At 35.3% G+C, this 18664-nt stretch overlaps 1 protein-coding gene across 3 annotated transcripts in view; it reads left to right on the top strand.

The window, feature by feature from the left end:
- Positions 1-14534, top strand: part of LOC140143373 (ly6/PLAUR domain-containing protein 6-like) — a 96624-nt gene extending 82090 nt beyond the window's left edge. For all 3 annotated transcript variants that reach the window (XM_072165227.1, XM_072165228.1, XM_072165229.1), the window contains 4 exons: positions 5247-5433; positions 9069-9167; positions 10640-10776; positions 12924-14534. In XM_072165227.1, the coding sequence (XP_072021328.1) occupies positions 5313-5433; positions 9069-9167; positions 10640-10776; positions 12924-13118 (552 nt within the window). In that variant the 5' untranslated portion in view covers positions 5247-5312 and the 3' untranslated portion in view covers positions 13119-14534. The remainder of the gene's footprint in view (positions 1-5246; positions 5434-9068; positions 9168-10639; positions 10777-12923) is intronic.
- The last annotated feature ends 4130 nt before the right edge of the window (positions 14535-18664 follow it).

The following is an 18664-nucleotide window of genomic DNA, read 5'->3' as shown; positions in this document are numbered from 1 at the left end:
AGCCATGCATAGCTATGTATAGCCATGCATAGTTATGTATAGCCATGCATAGCTATGTATAGCCATGCATAGCTATGTATAGCCATGGATAGCTATGTATAGCCATGTATAGCTATGTATGGCCATGTATAGCCATATGTAAAAATGTCATAGCTATGTATAGCCATGTATAGCTATGTATACAGGGCTGCCAACTTTGAAAAACACATTTCAGTATTCTCAAACCTCAAAATCACCATAGTGCTGTGATCAAGCAGAAATCAGCATTTTGAAAATATACTTACGGTTCTCAAGATATTTCTTTATTCAAGGTATTTATTTATTTGTACCTTTTGCTTGTCGAGTATCCTTTGATTTTATTTTGTTTAATACAGTTTTGTTTGTATATTTAATGTCTTGGATGCACCATCGGATAGATGAGTGCCACTGATGTAAAAGCAATTTCCAAATAAAAACTTGAAACTTAAAAACTACAACAATTTCATGGTAAATGCCATGCATAGCTATGTATAGCCATGCATAGTTATGTATAGCCATATGTGATGCGATCAAGCAAAATCAGTCGGAACTCGGCAATAATAAATTTTCAGTTTCTTATAGGATAGTAAAAAGGATTTACAAAGCTGGATTTTGCAGAAACCCCCATTGAAATTGAACATCCAGTTCCAAAGATATGAGCAATTAAAGCGCTTCCAAAACAATAGGAAACAAAAGGAAATATTGCCTTTGTTTGGCTATATCTCAAAATCAATACTTCCGAGTTCCGACTGATTTTGCTTGATCGCATCACATATGTATAGCCATGCATAGCTATGTATAGCCATGGATAGCTATGTATGGCCATGTATAGTCATGCATAGCTATGTATAGCCATATGTAACCATGTCATAGCCATGTATAGCCATGTATAGCCATGTATAGCTATGTATACAGGGCTGCCAACTTTGAAAAACACATTTCAGTATTCCCAAACCTCAAAATCACCATAGTGCTGTGATCAAGCACAAATCAGCATATTTATTTATTCAAGGCATTTATTTATTTGTACCTTTTGCTTGTCAAGTATCCTTTGATTTTATTTTGTTTAATACAGTTTTGTTTGTATATTTAATGCCTTGGATGCACCATCGGATAGATGAGTGCCACTGATGTAAAAGCAATTTCCAAATAAAAACTTGAAACTAGCCATGTATAGCTACAGGGCTGTCAACTTTGAAAAACACATTTCAGTATTCTCAAACCTCATTGCTCCATTTTTTCAAATATTTTTACCCGATGATCCTTTTTTTATTCTTATACTCAATGACCCCCCAAAATATTATACCCAATGACACCCTTTTTTTATTTTGTTTGTACCCAATGACCCCCTTTTTTTAAATGACGCTTTGTACCTGATAGGCCCCTACTTGCCGGTAGGCACATACCGTCACTTCTAAAGTGTGTCCTCCCCGGGACTATATTATAATAGATAGTGGCCAGCACATTTATAAAGGACTGATTACTCACTACAATCTTCACTCTTAAACTGTGTTTTTCTGAATGTGCTGATCATGTTGATTGCTAGTCGGAAACTCCTGCGAAGCTATGGACATGGCATCTTACCTACTCCATTCTATAACAGTCTGCCCAGTGCCTTGTGTGTTTTCTCTTCAATCATTTTGTTGAATGTAATTTTATGAATCAAATTAAAAAGATAGAAAGTGACTTCACATAAGTTATTAAATTAATAAAGTAAGACAATTTATTTATCTATAAGTGCATGTCAAATGGGGTACATTGTTCAATACTATAGGCCTACATGAATAAATTATGCCCATATTATAGCTAGGCCCTAAAAACTTTATTTTGTATCGGATTTTTCCCGTTGAAAAGACAAAACTGATGTTTATGATAGCAACCATTTCATCAATAACATTTTGAGTCATTTTTTATCCATAAAACGACACAGGATATGATAGATAACTACTTTCACATCAATAGGGTCCATATGATCACAGGTTGTTGAGAATCTGTGATATGATGAAGATTTTGATTCTATAGATCTGTTATCAACATGATATCACGCTGTTCAGTGGTCAAGGAGTAAGGACCCCGGTCAAGGACACTGATATGACATCATAGGTGATGTAATTTTCTTCTGCTGACCATATGATGCTGTATATTAACTATTATTGTTACATTTAGGCCTATACCTAGAACTTTTAAAGTCATAATTAGTTCAAACATAACTTTGGTAATACTCGCTTTCGCTTTTCATTCGATTGAAACGGCAAAACATACTTACTTTTCCTTACAAATCGAATAACAATAATTTTAAAACATTCCACCTCAGAGAGGGGTTGTCACCCATATACTGATATACCAGGCACTGAAAAAGTGCTACTCACCTTGAGTAAATGTTTACATAACTAATTGGGTTTAGTGACTGGGTAGATGTGTGATAAATGAGTGAGATGTTTGTTCATAGTCAGGGTTACCAACCAACAATTTGGTAGCCCAAATTGGGAGAAATTGAGACACTATTTGCTCATGGCTCGTGCACAGAAGTAAGGGCCTATACACAGCACGAGCCCAATTGGTGCTTTATCTATTGACTTGCAGAATGTAAGGCACAGCAACACTGAAAAGCAAACATTGTAGCCGCACTGAAACAGTAAAGTTCAACATCTCTTTTACAAATTTGCACGATCAAGGAGTTTGTACAATGTTTGTAATATGAAAAGCACCACAAACAGTCTGCATAGGAGACTATTCCATGAAATTTGGTAAAACTTTTTGTAAGAAAATGCTCCAAAAATGATACTTTCTGTCCGAATTTTCTTAGCTAAATAAGTAACAATCATGAACGATCATGCAAAGATCGCCGCCTCAAATTACCAGATCCATTGCTCAAACGATGTAGCAAGAGAAAGAAAAAAACATACAGAAAAATGGATCATGCCTAGAGTTCATTGCTTACTTAATGAGCTAAAAACATAGTAATGATTTTGATCAACCATTTCCAATATATAATGTTTACTCAGAAAAGCTATTCAAATATGTCATGTGTACAAAAGAGAAAACTGATGTCCCTATACTGCCTGAGATTATTATTTTATCTTAATGTACAAAAAGATGGCTCGCAGCAAACTGACAGAGAAATTTATTGTCACTTTTTGGAAGAACTGAGCACTCCAGATTTAAATTGCTTGAAAAGAATACTAGTATTTAAAGAAAGTAACATCGATCAATCCCTCACTTACTTTTTGTGTAGAGTCCCCCAATATCTTCCAGTGCAGTATTCATCTATTGCAACAGTTTTTAAAACATCAATAAAAGCAAATGCCAGATTCTCAATCACATTAGATTTCATCTAGCTACTTCTCTTTCCATTATCACACTCACAGTTACCCAAATAACCCAATTATTTGAACTGGAATGAACTATGAGAAGAAAGCAATCTACTTTGTTAGCTTCCTTTCTGTTGTGCCTCATATCATGATCAATTCATCAAGTTTTAAATACACTTCTTGGCTTTAATATATACAAGGAAAGGATCAACGTCTTGAGGTCTTGAGCATGAAGAAAATATAACTCTCTGCCAACTTGAGTGTGAAGATAGTTTAGCTACTGAAAGCATTTTCCCTTGAAATTGTGAATAAAAATTACAAAATGGAACATTCACAGTGTATACACTTTAATTTTACACCATTTGTTTTTCTGAATAGAAACCCTACAATGTACCTATCCTATTGCTATGCTTGCAGAATGATTTTAGGAGAATTGGGCATCATTCCCAGATTGATACTTAAATTCTCACAGAATTTGCAGACTTGCTTTATTTGCATTTGGCATGTTTGTTAGTTGATTTTCAGCATCTTATCTCTTAATGTTGTTGACACATACATGTAGCCCTATTGGGCTATTGTAATTGAAATCCATACACCCCCTGTGGAAGACATGCCCTTAATCTCCCACACAGGGAGTGTGAATTCCAAATGGAGTTAACCCAGGACCCGAACATGCTGAATAAGTAGCTCCATTTGAAATTCATAGTTCCCTGTGTGGGAGATTAAAGACATGTCTTCCCCAGAAGATCTGTATTTCAACTGGAATGGCCCAATAGTAGAAATCCCTTTCTTCATTATTGCATTCAATGTTTTGCATTTGACATCTTGTCAGAATTGAAAAATGAAAACCAAATAGGCCTTAAAAGTATAATGTAGGCCTATTTGTAAACCTGAAACAAGTGGTTCTTGAAAATTCAGGTCTGGTACCGGTATATTAACAACATTTTGATAAGACCCATAAGCCTGTTAAATTGGCCTTCAAAGTAGTATTTCCATATCTCAATCAGCTACATAGAATGTTTATTGTATTGAAAGTCCGATAAAACCATGAGATAAGAGTGTTTGTTCTTTGCTCATGCCGCCTTGATTTGATACCCAATAAAGGCCATAAACATGGTATCGTAACACCTTGCAACTTGTGCTACATTTAGTAAGAATAAGTTTTCCGGGATTGAGGTGTTCATATATAGCCAGCAGTGTCAGTTCCAATGTTTGCTTTTTTTTTTTTGATTGTATGGACCATCCCCTGGCAAAATATTGGGGAGATTTTACCCCCGGATCTACGGCTATGATGCCTTGGATCTGTTAGGTAGTCATTTCCATTTAATACACCCCTTCTCTGCCAACCATAGCATTTCAAGATAACCTATACCATTAATGCTACTTGTATGTATGTAGGCCACAAAATACATATAGCCTTATCCAAATAACCGGATTGGATCTGAAGGAAAAGCTGCACATTTGCTCCTCTTGTTTTTATAAAAATGAATTTGATCAATTCGCTGTTCTCATTTCCTGCAAAAGGTCAAATATTGATTCGTCTATATGGCGTTCAGTTCCATCTGTACAAATAGTTACATCATGATTCTATGCCAATGTTTGACAAGTTGATATGTATTTCCATTACCTCTGATATTTCGCATTATGCACAATGTGCAATTCCAGTTGAAATCCATCCACCCCCTGTGGAACACATGACCTTAATCTTCCACACAGGGGGTGCAAATTTCAAATGGAGTCATCCATTCAGGTAAACCAATTTGATATCCACACTCCCTCTGTGTGAGATTAAGGTACTGTCTTCTATGCAGGGGGCGTATGTATACAACCGGAATAGCTCAGTTTTCTTGAGATTCTACAAAGAAAACATATCCAATGTGTAACTTGATAATCTAATTTGTGTTTTCTACTTCACAGGTTGTGCAACATGAACATTCCCATTGGAATAGTGGAGTAACCATAGCAACCAATACATCTCCCAGCATGCATTGCAGGAGTCGAGATTTTCTCTCTCAGTGGTTGACGTTAGTTGTTGTTCTCTGCACCTCATATTTGGCTGATTGTGTGCCAGCAGAAGCTCCAATTATCTTTTCCTATGATAACAGTGAGTATTTGGATCTGTTTAAGCCCCCTTTTTCTAAGTCAGTCAAAAACCCTTATCTGCAGCAGAACAGTGTTTCCAGGCAATGAGGCCAATTCTAATGTGTGCTCTCAGGCAGGACAGACAACTTTGAAGGCCATCTATGATAAATGCTATTGCTCATAGCCATGCTTCATGTAGGAACTTAAAACTGCTCTAAATGGGAGAGAGAATGAGGGATTTACCACTTGATGTGGGGTAAACACAGGGTTTTACAAATTTTCACTTTAGTAGCAATATTTCTCAAGTTTCCAATCTTGAATAGCAAGTAATTTAGGGTTTAGGCAAAGTAAAAAATAAAACATGTTTCTCGTCCGGTTTTGGAAAAAAAAGGAGGAAGAGGGGCTTTTTATTTTTATTTTTATTGAAAAATGCCCTAAATTGCCCTATTTAGACGCTTTTTATCCTTTTTATAGCGTAAAGATTAGAAGATGAAAAACATGAAGAGGCTCTTTTTATTTTGTTGTTTGGAGATTTCAACCCCTCTGGTCATCACAAAACACTTCACAAATGCTTCTAATACTATTGTAAAGACTTATAAGAAGAAGTTGCAACTTCTCTAGTATCTTAAAAAAAGTTATGACAGAAAGATTGCAAAATAAAAAGAAAAATGCAAAATCTTCAAAAAAGGAAGCGGGAGGGGACGAGAAACATGTTTTTTTATTTACTTGGCCTTATAGCTTCTTTTGTTTTTCTATATTTGTAAAAAAAACCTTAAATGCAATTGCAATCAATAAACCACAATTGCAGCAGTGAATACCACAATCGCTTTTTCTCCGATGCTTAGCATAATTATATTTTTGTTTGTTTGTATGTTTTGGGGAAACCAAGATTGGGAAACTGATTATTATCATAAGTCATGTTAAAATAAACGTGACTAGAGAAATCAAATTTAGGGGTAGCATGGATTGAAATCCATACACCCCCTGTGCTATGGACGACATAACTTTAACCTTCCACACAGGGAGCGTAGATTTCAAATGGAGTCACCCATTTAAGTAACCCCCCAGGTAACCCCATTTGAAATTCACTCCCTGTGTGGAAGATAACCATTTTGTCCATATGGGGTGTACACATTTCAAATGGAATAGCCTGATGCATTATCGGCAATATGGTCTAAAAATGGGGACAAAACAGTTGGATTTCATGATTGACAAGTCGTTACTAAACCTCTTGTACATGCTGGCATTATTTTGGTTACAAATTTGCTGAATAATTTGTAATGCATGGGCACACCTGTCTCCTAAATGATATCCAATTGTGCTGACAGTCTTTATATAAATTCACTGACACTGTAGGTTACAAACATTCTTGCACATACAGGTATCCTCACAATTACCTATGGGGCTTTATAATAACAAATTGTGATACAAATTTGTGCTTTATTACCCTGGCTGGTGACAGTAATTGCAAGATTAGATGCATCGCTACATTTTAGCAGTGCTCTTAACTTGGATCACATTTCATATTCTGTATCTGATCAGTCAGCTATTCCGATTGAAATCCATACTCCCCCTGTGGATGATATGACCTTAATTTTCCATACAGGGAGTGTGGATTTCAAATGGGGTTACCTGAATGGATGACTCCATTTGAAATTTGCACCCCCTTTGTGGAAGATTAAGGTCATGTCTTCCACAGGGGGTGTATGGATTTCAACTGGAATAGTGCATTTTAACACACAGGTGTAACACATTCTTTATGAAGAATTTTCTTTTTTCAAATATGTTCATGAATCACAGGGTGCCTGAATTTGATATTAAATAAACAAGCAGATGTGAAAATATTTTGATATCTTGTTACAGTATTGGTATCTCAGTATTTATCATGTATTAGGTTCTTCTTACAAATACATATTCCATAAAGGTAACAGTGTTTAACTTATGGCATACAAAATTGCAGTTCTATGTATATATATAATATATGATTTTCTCATAAAAATGCAAAATCAATAATACTTTGGTTTCAACAAAATACTGTTATTTTTCTCAAAAATATCTAGGAGTGCACTCTTTATGCTTAATTTGTTTTCATTCGTAGTAGTATGAGTAAAAATAAACTTTTACGTATTATTCTGCATTTGGTTCTAATTTTGCGGCGAATCTTTAATTTATTTGCAGCGATATAGTAAAAATAACCATTTCTGAGGCGGTTTATTCCTATTTCTTTTCAAATGTTGTACTGAACCTGTAGGATCACCCTATAGTTGTTTAGACAAGGTAGATACAAGATCTTACTCTAGATGCATTTTCTTAAAATTTGATATTTTTGAAGCCCCTAAAGCAGGAAGTCCCATGAGGTAGGATTAGAATATGTTCTTAGCTTGATGAAGATACTTTCTATCATTGAAGATTAAACAGTATTAAAATCAAAATAGCTTCATGTTTCTCTAGTGAGAGAGAGAGTGCGCAAAAGGGGAGAGGGAGAAAGAGCGAAATAAAGATTGGGTTAACAGAAGATATATATAGAGAGAGAGCACAACAGAAAGTGAGAGAGGGAGAGGGTGAAACAGGGAGAGAGAGATGTATAAATAGCGGACAAAACAGCGATTTGCAACAAAATGACAGATAATTTAACAGTTGAAATTTTTGAGATATCTGGGGAAAAAACAGAACACAGCTAGGACAGTTGAACAGACAGACAACAACAGAGGACATTAAGGGGACTCGATCTTTTGTGCGTAATTATAGAGGGCAGGGGATTCACTCTATCATTTAAAAAATTATTTGAAGAAGTCAAAGAGCCCTAAGAATAAAAAATTGTAGTGTAATTCACGCCAGACACAATTTCTTTATATGACAAAAATTAATTTTTGTATTCTATTTAAAAACAAACGTTTTATATCAATTTTAAATTTAGCCTGAATCCGTAAATATGGTACCTCTCGCCCTTTTTTAGGTCAAGGCTGTTTTTACCATTATGCAGCGAACCATTGTTGAAGCTATTTCACATACATGTACAAAACACATGTACAAAACATTCTAGAGAAAGAATGAGGCCATACTGTTGAAATATCTTTTGTTGATTTCGAATGATAATGTCATGAAGTCGTAAATTTTAAGGTCAAATTCCTAAAACCACAACAAAACATTGCGACGCAGATATTTCCCGACTTACGCAATTTCATCATCACATCAGTGTCTTTATTATTTGTTTGAAACCTTTCCCAAACGTTCGTGCTCTTTATGCATAAAACGGCTAATCTATCTTTACAAAACGCGTCTTTTTTAGTAAACAAAAGGCTAAAGATGGCATTATGAGATTTATCATTTATCATTACACTCCTCCACTCAACTGCCACCGTGGTCGAAGGTAAAGCGCTAGACGCGTAATCAAAGGAAGTTTCAATTGCTGGTTCGAATCCCAACGAAGCCTGTGGAAACTTTTTTTTCTTCAAAATTCATGATCGCATTCCGAAATGAGTCACTTGTCGGAAAATCATGTATCGTATCCTTAAACAAGTACTAGAATTGATATATTTTCTACATAATTTATTTCTTACAACTGTCAAGGGCATATAATTTAGACACACAAAAACAAAATACAACCTGATCTCACAATGACACTAATGTTTCAATCTTTTATCGTTTCTTCGCCAGGTACACCATTCCCAAATGCTCTCAAATGTTTCACTTGTGTAGATAAAAACAACAACACACACTGCAATGCCAAAGCTTATGATGCATTTTGTCCAGAAGGTAAGTAAAGTAGTAAGATTTCATCTAAAACATTCTCAACCATCATGACACAGTTCTTTAACCCCAGTATATTTCCACATTCATCAATTGACCTTTTGATGTGTTGGGTACAAAAATCATTCTCATCAACTTGAGGTTAAATTTTGAAATGTGGTTCTTGAATAGAGGTTAAGGAACTGTGTCGTGGGATTGAGACTGTTTTAGGCTCATGGTGAAAATGAGGGCATTTTATTGGATTTGAATGATCAAACTTGAAAAGGCTGCAGAATGTTATTTTCATGACATTAGTTTTTTCGCTTCCATAAGTAAGATGTGTGGAATTCATACATGAACTTTATTGTAGCCATTTAAGAATAACAGTGGAATCGATTGAGTGCCAAGACGTGTGCCTTTTAGCCAGAGAAGAAGAAAGAGAGAACCCTTATCTGATTTAAATGGTTTAACAGAAAAGGTTTTAAAGAAATGGAAATGGGAACAAATAGCAAATAAGAATACTTCACAAAATGCATGTACTCAAACATGTCCGTCGGAACCGCTACCTCATGAAAATATTCTTACCATTGTACTCCTAAACATTCACTATTCGTATATTGTATAAATATGATAACTTTATAGTTTCGGTGATTTATGAATGGTTGATTTTACATTTTATTTTTTGAGGTATGACTTACGAATTTAGTATCGTATGTACTGCAATCGAATTGGTAACATTTTAGGGTTGATCATTTTATTTTGAATGTCCTAGTTTTGGAAGTTTAGTTAAAAGTGTCCTATTATCTTACCGTTGAAATTGTACTTTTCATTTTCAAAAGTGCTTGGGATTCCATGAGGCATCACCCCCTTGAGGGGCTCTGCCCCTTCAAACCCCGCTGGGGTTTTCACCCCCAGACCCCCAATGTGGGCCGTACCACTTCTAATTTGCTTCCGATGGGCCTGTATACTCAAACCTTCTAGCCATTTGAGTAGATTTGTAGTTATAATCTTAATGAGTTTCCCTTCAAATTTCAGTTGAAATCTATACACCCTAGGCTATTCCTCTTCCTCACCCTCCCCTGATAAAATTTAGGTGTTGAATCCATCACTTCTTGCAAAGATTTTTGTATAAATTTGTCTGAACAGTAGTAGTACATAACCAAAATGATTACTGCACAATTCTTTTACAAGAATTCTAGCCATGCTCAGTGTCTGTCTGTCTGTCTCTTCCTCCCTCCTCCCTCCCTCCCTCCCTCCCTCCTCCCTCCCTTCCTCCCTCCCTCCCTCCCTTCCTTCCTTCCTTCCTTCATTTTGCTTTCTTGAATCCACACTCATGTCTGATCTCATACTCTGCTATGGTATTTTTGCCATTAGAGCACCTCCTATCTACAGGTGTAGGTAAAGTAAACATAGGTTCCATCTCTCCGATAAAAAGTTGCTGAATATCTATTACTAATTGTTATACATTTTGTTGGTTCCCTATTGTCTTTTCTTCTCAGGTACAAAGTACTGTCACACATCACATTACCTGAACCATACCAACGGCAAGAGTCTTGTAGTGAACAAGAAATGCGCTGCCAAAGAAGAATGTACACCGCGTACAGTGGGATGTAAAATGCAATCACCTGGTGTCAAGGTATGTACGGTTTTCACGTAGCAACGCCCCTGGCCCCCTACACCCTCACATTTTGTACAAAATGCAGAAAGAGACAAACATCCTTCTCCCCTCCCCCCACACACACTGTACAGAATGCAGTAAAGAAGACATTGAACAAAATGACCCTGTTCAAGAGAGCAGCCAAAAAACCTTAAAGATTTGAAAATGAACTTGAAATCACATTCTACTACACCGCAAACTATTTTCAATTCAAATTTGGAACAACTTTTTTTCCTCTCATTTTCTAAATGTGTACCTCTTTGTAAGAAAAGACCTAGTGTATAATAAATTCATGGCTGCATATCATATACCGAAAAGCAGTTACAATTATATAATTTCTTTATATGCAATATCTATTTATGAAATTACTGATGAATGAAATTTTTACATTTGGATCATCAAATTGTTCACTGAACTGGCAATCTCACTTCACTTTTAAACTAAAATATCATCGTCTATTCGATCTTGATATCTTAATAATATTGCGATGAAGGCCAAGGGACATATCTTCTATTAGCCTTAATACAGGCGCCTGGATACCATTATTATCCATTTGCTATTTATATGGCGTCAGGATAGATGACTACATATGATAGAGGATTACAACCAGACTGATTAATATATATAGCTAGCTACATACATGCTATAGTTATGTGAGTTGATGAAGTGAAACAAGAAAGTTGTTTATTAAAATTACATTTATGATATGCAGTTACGCACCAACATATCTTCGGGAGGGATTAGGGGAGAAAAATTCAAAAATTGGCTAAAAATATTGCAATTTATCCATAATTTTGTTTTGACTGGATAAGTGGATTATACATAAAAGTTTTAAGGTTATAGTATTATTGTTGAGGGGTGGTGTCTGCTATTCCAATGTTGCTCAAAATTTGCTTGACTATTGTTAACATGTTGCTCAGATTATTCAACATGTTCAAGATGATGTCCAGTTGCAAACAGTGCCACCAACATGTAGGAGGAATAAAGTCCACACCTACAGATTCAGGGATGTAAATCTTCAGGAAATTGCCTGATTTCAGGAAATTTTGCTTGGATCTTCCCTGTACAAAGTATAGGGGAAATACATATTTTAAGGAAATGTTTAAGCAGTTTCAGGAAATTATGTCAGTGTTTGTTTTCATCCCTGCAGATTAGCCCATTGGGCTATTCCAATTGAAATCCATACTCCCCCATATGGAAGACATAACCTTAATCTCCCCATACAGGGGGTGTAGATTTCAAATCGAGTCACCCAATTAAGTCACCCATTTGAAATCATACTCCCTGTGTGAGAGAATAAGGTTGTATCTTCTATAGGGGTGTATGAATTTAAACAGGAATAGCCCTCTTTGATGGAAAAATTTCATTAAAAATAATAGGGCCCAATTCGTCGGCTGTATTCCATAGTGGCGTATAGTGATTTTTGGTCATTTTTTTGAAAATTGGCACATAGGCCTATGTTTTTAATGATGTTCTCTTTCATTTTTCTAAGTCTCATCAGTCATAATTAGCTAATTAATTAGTAATTAATTAATTAAATGTGGCGTATAGTTACAAAGTGACATTTTTTGTATTCCATAGTGGCGTATCGACCATACGCCACTTTTTATACACATTTTATAATTATGAAATATCGGCAAAAATGAAAAACATCGTATGTCATAGTGGCGTACACGTATCGGACCTATACGCCACTATGGAATACTGAACGATTAAAAGTAACGCCATAGGGATTACACGGCGACCGAGGTGGCGTCACGGATAACGTTAGGTTAGGGTATTGCGTTTTGTTTGTTTTCCATAGTGACGTATAGTTTTATTTTCAGTTTGCCAGCAATAGTATGTATTTATTTCTTTTGAAAAATATATAACAATAAAATCTATTTAGTTTACTACAGAAATTTCACATCATTTACAAAATATAATGAATGTCTGATTTACACAACTCGATTTTAAATTGGCATTTCTTCAAACCCAATTTTCTCGAAAAGTTGTTTATTCGCGGCGCCCCACTATACGCCACTATGGAATACAGACGACGAATTACTTTTCTACCAGGGTCAGGAATTATTACATTGTTACAAGGCTATAAATCTATTGTTCTACCTTTTCCAATTTCTTTACAGAGATGCGTATCATGCTGCGAAGGATCACAATGTAACTTCCTTGTACCGACCAATGAGAGCACAGCCATCTTTTCTACCATCACACCATATAATAGCGGTACCAGGTTACAGACGCCATACAGCTCAGTAGTAGTAGCAATTGTTTTCTCTGTTATATTAGTTCTTGCCAACTCTAGAATATCACTGGATTCATAGCATAGATGATATTATAGGGGCTGAAGAACATTTTTCAACAAGTTTCTCATTTAAAAAATGTTTTGTATTAATTTTGTGGATTAACAAGGAAACCATAGTTGAAAACTTTCATTTAAAAGTGTTTATTTATGATGTAGCCAATGATAGGGCTACTTTAAATTCATCAATTCACCAGTTTCTAAAGGAAAGTTGTAATACCTATTATGCAATTTGACAAATTCAGTAGTGATGCCAGGGTGGGGGAAAATGCCCCCCAGTCAGAACTCTTTCTCCTCAGTAAAACCTCAAATTACAAAACTTTACACTTTTTTGCGACAATTTTGTGCAAAATTTGTACATTGAAAATGGGCCCCATCAGTAAACCTATTGCCCAAATCTGTAATGGAAAAATATAACAAAAAGTGTCACAATTTGTACCAAATTTCCTGAAATTACTGGCAACTTTTTGAGAATTCCTGCTACAATGATGCAAACATTGAACTCCAATATTAAAATTTGAGAACATTTTGAAAATGACCCATCCCATATTCCAAAATTGACAATAAAAGAGTCATTGAAATATGATCTATGTTTATGGCATGTCCCAGCATTGTAATTTGCATTGTAAACAAATCCTGCCGCGGGATCCAAACATTAAACAATCGTTGTTTGGCAAATGCATGAATGTTGTTAGTGAAAATTATATGCAAAGATACTTACATAATTTTTGCATTCTTGAAACAATGCATATTTAAAACTCTTGAGTAATGGGTGCAGTTGGCGAGTGGAACGGGCTGCGACTCATAATCAGAAGGTTGCAGGTTCCAGCCCCTGCGACGCCATCGTGTTGTGCCCTTGTAAGGCACTTTATCTCAATTACTCCTCTCCACCCAGGTGTAGTATAAATGGGTACCGGCATTCTTAAATGCTGGGAAGGTAACAGACTCACTGTGGAGGTGTGGCGATCCCCCCACAGCAACATTTCATAGTGGAGTCTGGCCTAAACACTAACGCAAGAGAGATGGGCACTGCAGGACTCCCTTACCTTGAGTAATGAACTTTTAATAAATGAGAAACTTGTTGAAATGTTCATCTTGCCTGTAAGTAGACCAGATATATTTATATTTTGTAAATATGTACATTTTTTATATTTGTATATAAAAAAAAGAAGTTTGTAAAATATTTTGTTGTCAACTTGATGTTATATTGTGTAAGTATAGTTTTGTGTTTATGTGTATTATGTGGCAATATAATTGCTGCGTTTATACTGGGCAAAAGGCGTAAATGGATTCAATCTTATTTATGTCCTAGGATTAGCAAAAAGTAATGGCTGTTTTGTTAATACTCAACTCTGTGGTTTAGAATTTGCTGGGGTACTCAAGTTCAGTGGTGTAGCCTGGAATTTTTCAGAAGGGGGAAAAGCAATTTTCAAGGGAGAAAAATTTGACGAAATGGTGAAAAAAAGGGACCAAAAGGTACAATAAGGCATAAAAATCTTTTTAAAAATCTTAAATATCAGGGTGGCCAGCATCCTCGGGGAATAAGAAGGGGAAAGACTTCTCACAGGGGGCAGCTGTCCCCTTTTCCCCCCTGCTCAGATTTGGTTTGAGTGTAGACCTAATACTGTATCAGTTTTGAAAAAAAGCCATATCAGTTTTGAAAATTGGATCAAGCATTATAATGTATAGCCCAATTGTTCAGCCAATTTAAACATAAGGTAGCAGTTTTCACCAACTTTCCCTAAATTATGGGCAACCGTTGGCCAATAATTGCAATTAAATTAAGCTATAGTTTCTTGCAAACATGTTCATAAACATTTACCGAAAAGTTGTCTTTCACAATGAGTTATTCAAATTCATTTAAAAAGAATAATGAACTAAATCATTGGAATTTGAGTGTTGTACTTTGACCCTGTTATAACAATAGATGTTTTTTAAAATGGCATAAATTAAACTGACAACAACATAAGTGAATCCATTTACGACTTTTGCCCTGTGTAAAAGTGGTAATAAAGAAATATTCTGTTTAAATTGATGAAATTAAACAAGGAACCTGGTAGGGGTCTTGAAGCGTGTGCAGCGAATAATTTGACTTCTTGATTATGATTTGATCAGAAGATTAACAAATAGTTCTTATCTGGCATTGGATTTCATTTCTTTTTTAAACAATTTTGTCAGGTGGCAAGCGGCATGATGGGCGGAGAGAGACGGCAAAACTGCTCAGCCGTATGGCATTTTCCATACACTCGGTTAGTTTTGTGGGGTTCATTATCGAACCCCAACGGTTTTAGCTTGTATTTAATAATATCATTTATTAACATAGGCCTACTTGTTTGTGATATTTTAAGTGTTTTAAAATGTCAAAATAATCCCATTCAATAACACGGTTGACAACGGAAATGTACTGAATTTAGAGCAATTTGTGGTGCTCACCACCTGAATTTTGTAGTAAAATCAGAGCTAAACAGGTTTATATATACATAGGTTCTGCAACATGCTCATCTATTCAGGCACAGTTCTCCAATACAGTTGCACATTCATTGAATGATCTTTGAAAATTTGGGTACAAAAACTCATACTCCGTAACTTGAGGTCAAAATTTGCACTCCGATTATTTAATTGAGGTTATTGAACTATGCCATTGGGATGAAGCCTTTGTGGTCTATAGTGATATGCAATGATGTTAATGCATGTGTCAAATTATTTCATCTTGGGATATGGGAATTATCAGACTGCCAAGCTTGAAATGGTGCATAAGAATTTGTAGCCTGGCTCTATATTATTTATGCACACACACACATTTATAGAAATCAACCAGGACTTTCAAACATTTGATTTCTAATAATTGTGCTAAGTGGACAACGATTCCCAAAATTTTTGGTGACGAAAATTTGTTAAAATGTTACATGCCATTATTATTGAGGGCAGCATTCATGGAATGGTCACTGGCATTCAATCATCAACTTCTGAAGGAGCAAGATCTGATACACTCTGGCTATTCTCAGCAATTTTAAACAGTTTAGGCATAGATTATCAAATGATAATCTATGGTTTAGGTAATGTGATAATACTAAAAGCTCTATAATACTGAAAAGCCAGTATTTGTATTGAAAATCCAGCATTTATAACTACTGTTTGACTTTCCGATTTGATATTTGTGTCTCATTTAAGATTTAAAATATTCCACATTGGCCTGAGTAAATCAAGTCATGCCATATACAACACATTTTTGTGAGGGTCAGACAAGACTTTAAAAAATTCTTACAACTCGGATACTTGGATTTCTTTGAGTCACAGCATTAGTTTCTTTTCTAAATGTAAGTCAAATTTAATAAAAGAGTATCATTTCTTGTAGACTATCATTCTTGCTGATAGTGTATCAATATTTCCCCCTTTTTCCTGATTGTGTAGTACGGTGGAATTCCATCTACAAGCATATAATTAGCGCCTCTAAATGAGTGCCTTTTTGAAAAGAGACGAAAGACAGACACCTTCCACAAAAACCTTCAAATAGATTGGTATTACTTGTTTGTACAGCCACCTGTATCAGTAATCTAGTTGCTCAAACTCAAAATAATATTTTTGTGGAGGTGTCTGCTTTTTGTAAAAAAAACCACTTATTTAGAGGCATATGCTTGTAAATGGAATTCTATGGTATTGCATCAAAATGTACAAATTCTTTCCAAACTTGTACTTAGATGTGAGCAATACCTGCCGATCTAACATTGCCTCTGATTGGTCAATTACATGATATTTTCACTTTAATCACCAATCAGAATGGAGCTTTGCAAATAATTCACCCCAATTTTTTTGTGTGGTGAAATTATTCTAACAATGTTGCTGATTGGGCCAATTGATAATGACACCTCTTTTTGGCCAATCAGCAAGTAGTTCTCATGGGGTTAATCCAACAAAATGCTGCGACCATTAGAAGTAATGAGTCAGAACACTGTTGTATGAATAAATATTGCAGTACTTTATTTGTCATAATGGAGATGTACACTCAAAATGTTTTTTATATCATGCAATTTGTAAAGTATTATACAATGTGACAAATGTTATTTAAAAAATGTAAATTTTTGGAAATAAATTACAAATGTCGTTCATCAAGAAAATAAGTATGTATACTAGTATACTACTACTTCATGGAGTCTGACCACCAAGTTGCTTCAAAAGAGAGATGGACACTCCGGTCTGTAAAATACAGGCATGAACCTTAACCATAATTACTACTTGCATATTTGTACCATTATATGTTGTTATATAAACATCACACAAAAAGAAAGTCTAAGTATTTCACTGGGAGAAGTGTTTTACCTGATGAATTAAAAAACCATTAAAATGGATATGGATATATCATGCAGAATTTTGATATCTGTAATTTGATACCTCATTTGTAAAAATAAAATCCAAATCTTGGAAAGACTGAAATGAATGAATGGAAATTGGTGCATACACTTGGAAATTTGATTTCTTTCTCATTTATTGGTAGCAACTTTAAGTGAATATTTCATGGTCAAGGTGACGTAAACATGCTTTAGAAATTTTGCTAATCTTAGCATCTTGGATCCTTTCTTCAGAAATGATTTATAATCATTTAAATTTTACATTTTCTAAACCAAATGTTAAAAACAATGACAGACATCCTTTTTGTGAAGATATTTATTTATGGGCATGGAAAGTGTAGAATTTGTGTGTTCATAGTGCGGTAAACGATTTCACACAGTTCTCTATAATAGTCAATTTGGCTTCTACGCATGATACACAGGCGGTACATCTATAGCTCATGATGCAACATAAAGTAACCGCACCCTACAGATACACCACCTTTGATGAGAAAGCCAAATGGACTCTATCTATTCTGGCTTCCTACATGTATACCTTTGAGTGTAAACCATTCGCTACTTGCACGGTTCCGCCATTATGCACTATGTGCGGGGAGAGCCTCGAACTGGCAGCATACATGAATGGGAATTGAACTAGTCATAACGTTCTGTGTAAGGTTACATAATTCTTCCTTTCATGTATCCTGCCAGTTCGAGGCTCTCCCCGCACATAGTGCATAATGGCGGAACCGTGCAAGTAGCGAATAGAGATAAGACTGGGGAAGGTGGACTCCTCCATGTTTGCATCTTTGCATGGCTATCATGGTAGGGCAAATAGTGTACTTCTGAATCAAGTTGTGCATTGCTTCACTGGGTACCAGGCAAACTAAAACTGTAAATGTGTTTTTGATTGTATCGTTATTATGATGGCCATCTTTTCTAAAACAGGCCAGAGGTACATTATTAAAGACCCAACATGTGACGATCAAAAGACAACCTTCTCCGGTTTAATTCTATAGTGTAAACTGTACTGTATGTTTTTCCTATTAGAATAAAACTGAAAAGATAACATATGGATTTTACACCATAAAACACTTCATTTTCCACCATAAAACACTTCATTTTCCACAGCAATGTTCTTTGCAAATATTAAAAGACAAAACATAGTAGCATAACTTTTGTACATGTTAATCTTCAATGCCATGTACGAATGCCCTTACCATCATAAATAGTACAAATCAAA

The sequence above is a fragment of the Amphiura filiformis genome, unplaced genomic scaffold (genome assembly GCF_039555335.1).
Source record: "Amphiura filiformis unplaced genomic scaffold, Afil_fr2py scaffold_21, whole genome shotgun sequence".
NCBI classification, from domain to species: Eukaryota; Metazoa; Echinodermata; class Ophiuroidea; order Amphilepidida; family Amphiuridae; genus Amphiura; species Amphiura filiformis.
This window is presented reverse-complemented; position numbering and strand designations above follow the sequence as displayed.